This window comes from Crinia signifera, chromosome 12 (assembly GCF_055691185.1).
Source record: "Crinia signifera chromosome 12, ASM5569118v1, whole genome shotgun sequence".
Classification (NCBI taxonomy): Eukaryota; Metazoa; Chordata; class Amphibia; order Anura; family Myobatrachidae; genus Crinia; species Crinia signifera.
Window position 1 is genome coordinate 5,890,248 of NC_139228.1, and position 10,114 is coordinate 5,900,361.

Below are 10,114 nucleotides of genomic sequence, written 5' to 3' on the forward strand. Positions count from 1 at the left end.
TGGTACGGGCTGCGGCTCACGCCTCGCTTTCAGAAACATCCCACCTAAGTGAGGTCACAGCAGCGGATTAGCCGGTGCGCTGAGTGGCAGTTGCAGGCAGCCAATCAGAGAGCGCTGCTGATGAGTTTGAAGCTGTAGCGGCGGGTAACGCGCTCAGACTGAGTAAGATGTCCGCTAAACACATCTACTACTCCGACAAGTACGACGACGAGCGCTTCGAGTACCGGTAACCGGGGGACTACTAGTACCAGCATACTCTGCTGCTGCATATGGGAGAGGGGAGAGAACAATAGGGGGTCTCTTTGTTGAGCATGTGTGTTTAGCGGGGGCCCTGTATGGGATGGCTGGGGGGGCTGTGGGAGGGGTGTATAGTTGGGGGGGGGGGGGGGGTGTGTGTGGGAGGGTGTATAGTTGGGGGGGGGGGGGGTGTGTGGGAGGGTGTATAGTTGGGGGGGGGGGGGAGGGGTGTGGGAGGGTGTATAGTTGGGGGGGGAGGGGCGGTGGGAGGGGTGTATAGTTGTGGGAGGGGTGTGTGTGGTTGGGGGGCTGTGGGAGGGGTGTGTGTAGCTGGAGGGGTGTGTGTAGTAGCTGGGGGGCTGTGGGAGTGGTGTGTGTAGTAGCTGGGGGGCTGTGGGAGGGGTGTGTGTAGTAGCTGGGGGGCTGTGGGAGGGGTGTGTGTAGTAGCTGGGGGGCTGTGGGAGGGGTGTGTGTAGTAGCTGGGGGGCTGTGGGAGGGGTGTGTGTAGTAGCTGGGGGACGGTGGGAGGGGTGTGTGTAGTAGCTGGGGGGCTGTGGGAGGGGTGTGTGTAGTAGCTGGGGGGCTGTGGGAGGGGTGTGTGTAGTAGCTGGGGGCTGTGGGAGGGGTGTGTGTAGTAGCTGGGGGGCTGTGGGAGGGGTGTGTGTAGTAGCTGGGGGGCTGTGGGAGGGGTGTGTGTAGTAGCTGGGGGGCTGTGGGAGGGGTGTGTGTAGTAGCTGGGGGGCTGTGGGAGGGGTGTGTGTAGTAGCTGGGGGGCTGTGGGAGGGTGTGTGTAGTAGCTGGGGGGCTGTGGGAGGGGTGTGTGTAGTAGCTGGGGGGCTGTGGGAGGGGTGTGTGTAGTAGCTGGGGGGCTGTGGGAGGGGTGTGTGTAGTAGCTGGGGGGCTGTGGGAGGGGTGTGTGTAGTAGCTGGGGGGCTGTGGGAGGGGTGTGTGTAGTAGCTGGGGGGCTGTGGGAGGGGTGTGTGTAGTAGCTGGGGGGCTGTGGGAGGGGTGTGTGTAGTAGCTGGGGGGCTGTGGGAGGGGTGTGTGTAGTAGCTGGGGGGCTGTGGGAGGGGTGTGTGTAGTAGCTGGGGGGCTGTGGGAGGGGTGTGTGTAGTAGCTGGGGGGCTGTGGGAGGGGTGTGTGTAGTAGCTGGGGGGCTGTGGGAGGGGTGTGTGTAGTTGAAGGGGGGCTGTGGGAGGGGTGTGTGTAGTTGGGGTGGGGGGCAGGACTGTACAGGACTCTTATGCATTGTTATGTAGCAAATCCTAATGTGTATTTGTACTACAGACCCTTCCCGGTCTGGTGCAGCTATTCACAGTAAGAATCCCATACTCTACAATAATTGTATTGAACCCTTCTCTGTAACAGTCATATGGAGGTTCTTGATATATTTATTGGGCAATACAATATAAAGACTGTAATTGAACTTCTGGAGTTCCCAAAGAAGTATTGGATCACCACCAGTGGATAAATAATAATAATAAATGTTACTGACAATTTCTTTCCATCAAATGGCGTAAATATCCAGATGTGCCAATAGATCCTTTACATTGGATTCAGGTGATCCTCCTCAGCGATTAACACATGTAAGTGGAAAAAGGAAAAAAAACATATAGTGCATAACTTTTAACACTAAAATTGCTTTAATCAAGGTGCACACTTACAAGAGATGAGGATAAAACAAGCATGAAACGATGTAGCCCAGGGCAACTCAGGTGGCAGGTATGTCCAATAGGCAAAAGCAGTCCAATGCAGAGTCCTTCGGTCCCAAACTCCCTGGAGCCCCGGCAGCAAAGATGTAGTCCAATAGGTAAGGCACGCCAAACGCGTTTCGGATCACTAGGATCCTTCTTCAGTAGCGTCTATTTGCACATCTGGATATTTATGCCATTTGTTGGAAATATATTTTCGGTGACCTTTATTAGTATTATTTATCCACTGGTGGTGATCCAGTACTACTTTGGGAACATCATAAGCGCGGAATTACAGTTTTTATATTGTATTTTAGGTGTTGATGAATGACACCCTAATTCTGTGTAATCAGCTGCTAATGGTAATAAGCACACAGTCACTGAGAGTCTCTCTTCTTTCTGTCTGTCTGCTCATATTTATTGGGCAAGAAATATTAGTTCTCCAACTAGGTGACCACGTCTCTGGTGGCCCCTAATGCTAAATGTAAATCTGGGGTGCGGAAGCCCCATAAAACAGGTGAACGCCAGTCACCCAGGGCAGCACACTGGTGAGAAGAGGGTGTGCCCACACACTAGAAAGATCTGCGATCTTAAGATGTGCGCATAAATTAGCCTTGAAATCTTTAGTCTGTCCTGGACCCCTGTGCGTTCCTATGGATCTTTTGTTAAATCTTCTCATCTTTCATGCAGCACGTAAGATCAGAAGATTTAATGAAAGATCCACGGGAGTGCGCATCGGACTGATATTGGCCGTTTTTTGACCGATTAACGGTAAACCTCGGACGATATATCGTCCAATCGGCAAAAAAAAATCGTTCTACTGTGTGGCTCCTTATACCGCTTTCAGACCGCACTGTGAACACGGGTTATTGCCGTGTTCGCGGTGCTTAAACACAGGTCAGGGTGCTGTATGAAAGCGCCACACTCCGAAAACCCGTGTTGAGCAACACGGCTTTTCAACCCTGGTCTTTACCAGGGTTGAACACGGCTCTAACAGTGTTTCTGTGTAGTCAGAAAGGTCCCGACCCGTGTCATCCGACACTGCTGTTTATGAAATGCTGCTATTGGTGGATTCCTGTGAGGTCAGCAGTCTGACCCCGGAAAACAACAAGCAGCTCGCTGGAGCTGCGGACCAGGGAACACAGGCACCATCCCAGTCTGCGCTCCACACTTTTACAGCCTGCAATCCACACTTGTCCAGTGTGTATTCCACACTTCTACAGCCTGCTTTACAGCAATATGTCCTCTCTCTGGACAGATGAGGAGGTGAGAGAATTGCTCAACATTAGGGGTGCTGCTGCAATGCTGTGAACAAGCTCCACCCCTCACTTATTTCCTTTGTGACATCATTATTGTGAGCCATAAAAAAAGTCAATTTTTAATGACACACATAGGTTTTCCTGCCCGGACACGGGTTCAGTGTGTAAGCACCAATCCTAGGAAAACCCGGGTTAAAGTGCAGTGCGAAAGGGGTAATTTAAGAGTCTGACACGGCTCTCTGCAAGGACAAACCTGTGTTCAAAATGCAGGGTTGGACACGGGTTTGTGGTCTGAAAGTAGTATTAGTGAGGAAGAAGCTGGGGGGGGGGGGGGGGTAGTGTTATACACGGGAGGGGTTTAGTATAATGCTAACTATGTAATGCTAGAATAAAATATTAACTGTTAGTAGAAAAACAGTGCTAAATATTAGTGTGCACCTCAGAGAGCCACCCACATGGAGCTGCAAATTCATCCAGAAGACTGACCATTTGTATGCCATTGTGCCTTTAGGTTTATACGCAGCCGATAAACACTAGATCTTCTCATTCAGAGCAGGTAGCAGATGAGGGGGTTCTCCAAGCTGAGGGGCTTATGTGCACAATATAGTATATGGACTGCACATATAGTAAGAGGTGCTCTCATGCTGGGACTTGTAGTTCTGCAGCCTGTTAAATAAACTTGAAAGCTTGGGATTGGATTCTAAGATGGTTAAATGGATAAGAGCATGGTTGCAGGACAGAAAACAGAGAGTTGTAGTAAACGGAGTACAGTCAAAGGAGGGAAAGGTTACAAGTGGAGTACCCCAGGGATCTGTACTTGGACCTGTGCTTTTTAATATCTTTATTGGTATATAGGGTAGACACACTAGGAGGGGTAAAACAAATGATTGAGGATCTAGGCAGATTAGAGAAATGGTCAAGAGAATGGCAACTACAGTTTAATGCCAAAAAATGCAAAATCATGCACTTGGGTCTCAGAAATCCAAAAGACTAAATATAGTATAAATGGCACTATAATGGAAACTACTGAGGAAGAGAGGGATCTAGGTGTCACTATTTCAGGGGACTTAAAGGCAGGTAGGCAATGTAACAAAGCAATGAAGAAGGCAAGTCAGATGCTTGGTTGCATAGGGAGAGGTATCAGCAGTAGAAAGAAAGAAGTAATAATGCCACTGTATAGGTCATTGGTACGACCTCACCTAGAGTATTGTGTTCAGTTCTGGAGGCCATATCTCCAGAAGGATATAAATACATTAGAGACTGTACAAAGAAGGGCAACTAAAATGGTGCATGGCCTACATCACAAAACGTACCAGGAAAGACTAAAAGATCTGAATATGTATACTTTAGAGCAGAGAAGGGAAAGGGGGGACATGATAGAAACTTTCACATATATCAAGGGTTATAACAAGGTACAGGTGGGAGACATTCTTCACAGGAAGAGGAGCAACAGAACACGAGGACATGCACTGAAACTAGAGGGAGGAAGATTCAGGGGAAATGGGAGGAAGAATTACTTCACAGAAAGAGTAGTAGATAAGTGGAATAGCCTACCATCAGAGGTGGTAGAGGAAAATACAGTAGTACAATGTAAACATGCTTGGGCTAGGCATAGTGATATCCTTACACAGAAATAAGGATCAAATACGGTTTGAGGTAACATGTTTAATAGAGGGGCAGACTAGATGGGCCAAGTGGTTCTTATCTGCCGTCACATTCTATGTTTCTATGAAAATAAAATTGCTAGACCACGAGGACCCCGATGTGCACAATGCTGTTCTGAGCCAGTCCTGTCTTTCAGACACGTCATGTTACCAAAGGACATTGCCAAGATGGTGCCTAAAACGCATCTGATGTCTGAAACGGAGTGGCGGAACCTGGGCGTACAGCAGAGCCAAGGCTGGGTACACTACATGATCCACGAACCAGGTATGTGATGCTGCACTAGGGGGCAGGTGAGAGCCTGTCTATTAAAGTCGCTCCCTCCCCTGGACATGGCTCGAAAGGCCACCATACGCTAGGGAGGCTCACATGCACTTTCAGTGATAAATCGCATGTACAGTGCCCAGTATTTGACAAGAAATGCAATGCAGTGCGCAGTCCCGTGCGCATTGCATCGTACCTACTTGGTTGCCCCTGCAGCAGTACAAATCCATCGCTGTCACCGGGACATCAGGTGCGCATTGCGCTCTGCCTATTACCCTGCGATACATACAGGGCTGGCCTCCCTGCCTCTGCCTCCCACCTGGCCTCCTTCTCCTCCCACCTCGGACAGGCAAAGAATCCTAACGAATCCTGGTAGTTGCTGTGCGTAGCAGGGCCATTTTGACAGGGGATCAGCCATGCAAATGCAGCATGGCTTGTCCCGCGCTTTCTATTGCCGCTGGTCCTCCTCCAGCTTAACCGCCGGCTGTGAGACCACCGTCAAGTATGAAAGTGGGGGTGCAAGGGTCCGCAGATACAAGAGAGACGTGGTTTCTCACACTGAAGACCCTCCCCAATGGACCAATCAGTGTTCCTGACACTGTAATCCTTCATACAGACATAGGGGGTAATTCAGATTTCCACAGCGACTGCATTCCCCCCTCCACCCATATGCACAGCTGCGAATGTGATTGCGGGTGTGCACATGAGGGGAAAACCATTGTTGACTTACTCAGTGCTGTGATGGCCGTGTGGAGAGGGAGGCCTTTAACGTCATCAGCGGCCCTCCCTCCCAACAGCCACGGAAAGTCGGTGTTATGGTACACTCCCGGAATATGTTACAGTACCGCCCCCAAACACTGATTGGCACACTGCGGACGGCCATCGCAGGATCCCGTCACATGACCGGCCAACTGTGTGCATGCACAGCCATTCCATAATCGCCAGGGCTGCGTTCAGATCAGAATTGGGCACATAGAGAAGTGGATGGCAGTGACAGTTCTATATAAATCCGGCACAATCCTCTGACTGATGCTGGTAGGCCGGTGGCCGTATGTCACGTAACAGAAACGTAGCAAATTCATTAACATTTTCTATGTTTCTAAAAAAGCTGAAGTGCGATCTAGAGATATATATATATATATATATATATATATATATATATATATATATATATATATATATATATATATATATATATATATATGGGGGGGAGTGTGGTCCTTTTTCTGCGCTGATTAGTGAGCAGCACTTCTACCGTACCTAGCTGTTAAATATAGGTACCAGGTGGGATAGATAGAAGAAGAAGAGATAGATGTGCGCTCTGTATGTTTCACCACTTTAGTGCATTAACAATCATGCATTGGTACATAAAAGAAGTTTTTTATTATAAATTTCATCACAGTATCAGTAAAACGGTTTATACAAAGTTTAGTTCACTTTTCAATACAGATCACAGTATTGTTCAAATAAGTAGTGTCAGATCCAACTTCATGACGTGTGTCACTTCTTAGGATGCGAAACCCCATATATATATATATATATATATATATATATATATAGGCCTGGCACTCAGGACTTACCGTGGATGCTGAGAACAAACTGGCTCCAGTGCCCTCAGGAAGTAATGGGTACCTCAGATATAGCGAAGTATAACAAAGCGGCACTCAGACTGCGGGTCTGGCGACAGAGCCTTCGAGCTCCGAAACGTTACGTGGTTTGCTGCACATGGATTAAAAGTAATCCTTTGAATTTCACAACTACTCAAGTCTGAGTGCCGCTTTGTTATACTGGGATATATCTATATATATAATAGCGCAGTATAACATTGTGCCCGGACGTCTGCCCTTATGCTCTGGCTATGCCCTTCGGGTCCATAGATGCTGGTCTCACGGGACCTGGCCAATAGTGGACTCCCTGTTACTGACTCCGCCTACTACACAGTGGGCGGGGTTATCGTTGCCACCACCAGACTACTCCTAACTGGCGCCTGGTACCACAGATACTTCCTCAGGTCCAAACGCTGGCACCGGAGTACTACCTGCTGGACACGCTGCTGACGCACCCCCGACTAGTGTCGGTTGGTTCCCCACTGGTCACGGACCAGACCTCTGCTTCGGTAGCTGGCAGATCGGAACTCGGAGACGCTGGATGCTATGCCCAGTACAGCTGGAGAACGCAATTACTGCCGTAATTCTGTTGGTCGCAAGATGAAAGTGAACGTCCTTGAGGCAGAAAGGAGTTTATTTGCCAATAGATCTGAAAAGATCTCTTCTCCTATCACTAGGAGGCATAGCATACAAATGTTACAGCATTGAAGTCGGGCAGATTGTACAATTTTACACAGGCAGCATCCATCCTTTTATGTTACTCTAAATCACATTACCACAGGGGGTAAGCCCACCCTGTGGTCTCCAACCAATCAGCTTAAGTGCATGAGACCAGCATGTGCTGGGCACATGCACCTTCAGCATTGACCCCTATGGACAGAGAGGAGTGGTTACTCCTCTGAGCCACAGCCCACCTGGGGGACCAGGTACCACCCAGGTGCCGGTCTGTCTGGCCAGCGGGAAGGTTTCCCTCCAAAACCGTACTTCCAGGGGACCAGCTGAACACCTCTAGCTCATGTGAGCTCCAGAGATGGGCAGCCCTGATCCCCTCCCGGGTCTCCTGCCCGCTCATGGAGAGCCCCATGGAGCTCCAAGGGAATCACCCAGCTTGTTGGAAAGCTGAGGTTCCCTGCAGCTCCAAGCCTGGAGGCTGTCTGGGAAAGTATTCAGTTTTTGGGGGGATCCAGCAGCCCACACAGGACTCTGGATTCCCCTGGGACACAGCAGTTACAGTAAGTGCACATTTCCTTTTAAAATACATTTAAAGCACACGTGTTACTCTGTACACACTGAGCCTGTGCACACATTTTAAATACATTTACAATATTATACATTGTCTTAAGCCTGTGCACAGCACAGGCTTCACTAACTTGCAGCACTGCAGCATGGGACATGTAGTCCCAGCTCAGTGCCTGCACATATCATTTTACAATATGTGGTTGGTACTTGTTTCCTAGAACAGCGCCCACTAAGCTATTTGCTTAGTGGGCTATTCTGTGTAGGGAAATCGCATTGCATGGGCTATTTTAGTGCCGTGTGATGTGATTTTTTTTCATGTAATATTAGGTATACAATACTATGATTGTATGTCATAAAATTATGTTTTACACACCCCCCTCACTATCCACGCCACCCGAAGCGTGGCAAGTGCAGCGGTACGCGTCCTACAACTTTTTCATACCTCCACTATTCACTTCGGCATGGAGTTGATTTTATATAGTGTGGCGAGTGCATCGAGCCTGAAGCGTGGCGAGTGGACGCGGAATACATGTAAAGTTACCCGCAGGCCTCTCTGCGCTCGCCACACTAAATAAAATCAACACCGTAGTGGAGCATGTGTTCCGCCTCCGCTCGCCATGCTGCGGGGTGGCGTGGATAGTGGGGGGGGGGGGGGGGGGTGCATAAAACATCATTGTATGTCATACAATGATATCATTGTATAGCTAATGTAATGCCATCGCACACCCTATAAAATCGCATGGGATTTTGCAGGAGATGTGATGTGATGTGATTCCCTGGGGCACACAGAGCAGTGAATAAAATCACATCGCATTGCATGGCACTAAAATGGCCCATGTGATGTGATTTCCCTACGTTTGCGTACGTAGAAAATCTGGGCGCCGTTCTAGGAAACAAGTACCGTGTGTTATTGTGCCCCAGTGCTGGGCTCCTTACCAACACCTTTCACAGGCACAAACACAAATGATGCCTGCTGTGCAGTTTCATTAGCAAAAGGACTGTTTAGCATCTTATTTACTATTTCCTACAGAGCCATGGCAGCCATTACACATGTGTGCCGGGCTCTCCGGCCACAAACATAATATATATGTTATATATTAGAGAAGCAGCGCCAATTATGCTAGAAAAAAAACCTTGGGTGAGGTGCTAAAAGTTATGAAAACAGTGTCTATATATAACTTTGGTTTCAGTTCAATGAGTGCTTTTGGTAAAAATCCTTTTATTAAATTATCATGGTCAATAACAACAATAACATATGCAGATAAAAAGTTTGCAGCTAAAAAAAAAGGGTGAGGGTCTAAAGATAAGTGTCTGCGTGTGTATGTTGATGGATGGAGGGCTTAATTTATTTTATTTTTTTTACCTCACAAAAAAAGTTAAGCCCTTTTATCCTTGATTTATATATTAACCGATATTTGCTGATATTGAATGCGCGCTCTCGTGGATCTTTTGCTAAATATTCTGTTCTTACGTGCTGAGTGAAAGATCAGAAGATTTAGCAAAAGATCCATAGGAACGCACACGGGAACTTAAAATAAATCTTTGGTAAAGATGTGCGCTTGCCTGAAATCTTCTGTCCAGTACCGGCAAAAGGTTTCAAGGCTAATTTGTGTGCACATCTGAAGATTGCAGATCTTTCTAGTGTGACACAGTGCTTTAAGGTGCACTTAGTCTAGTGGAGGAAGCATGTGCATATATATGGGGAGAACACACACACAAAGGTGTAAGTGGCAATGCTAACCACTGTGCTACCATGCTGCACCAACTGTAAGCAGGTTGGACTGGTAAGATTCTGCAATGGTTATACTGACACTGCGCTTTCTCCTCCTAGAACCCCACATCCTCCTCTTCCGCCGGCCGCTGCCTGCCGAGAAGTCGTAGACCTGGCGCTAAAGTCGGACCCTCCTTTGCGGCCACAAGCACCTTTTTTCCCCATGCAGGATGCTGCTGCCCCCTCCTATTTATGCTGTTTGTATCCGTCATACATGTGCTGTCTGTACACATTACTGTAATAAAGTCTATTATTTTATGTGTGCTTTCATTTACTGGGAGAGGGGTGATCACATGATTTATATAACCCCAGGGTATCAAGTGAACTGCACACCAGGTGCCCTAGCACTTGTTACAGGGAAGATGAGTGTAAAAGTGTCTGCAC

General features: G+C 48.1%; 1 protein-coding gene across 1 annotated transcript; it reads left to right on the forward strand.

The window, feature by feature from the left end:
• Positions 1 to 11: 11 nt before the first annotated feature.
• CKS1B (CDC28 protein kinase regulatory subunit 1B) lies at positions 12 to 9,988 on the forward strand. The gene is made up of 3 exons (XM_083165925.1): positions 12 to 226; positions 4,989 to 5,116; positions 9,791 to 9,988. Exons 1-3 carry the CDS (start codon positions 168 to 170, stop codon positions 9,838 to 9,840), a joined length of 237 nt encoding a protein of 78 aa, XP_083022051.1. The 5' UTR covers positions 12 to 167; the 3' UTR covers positions 9,841 to 9,988.
• The last annotated feature ends 126 nt before the right edge of the window (positions 9,989 to 10,114 follow it).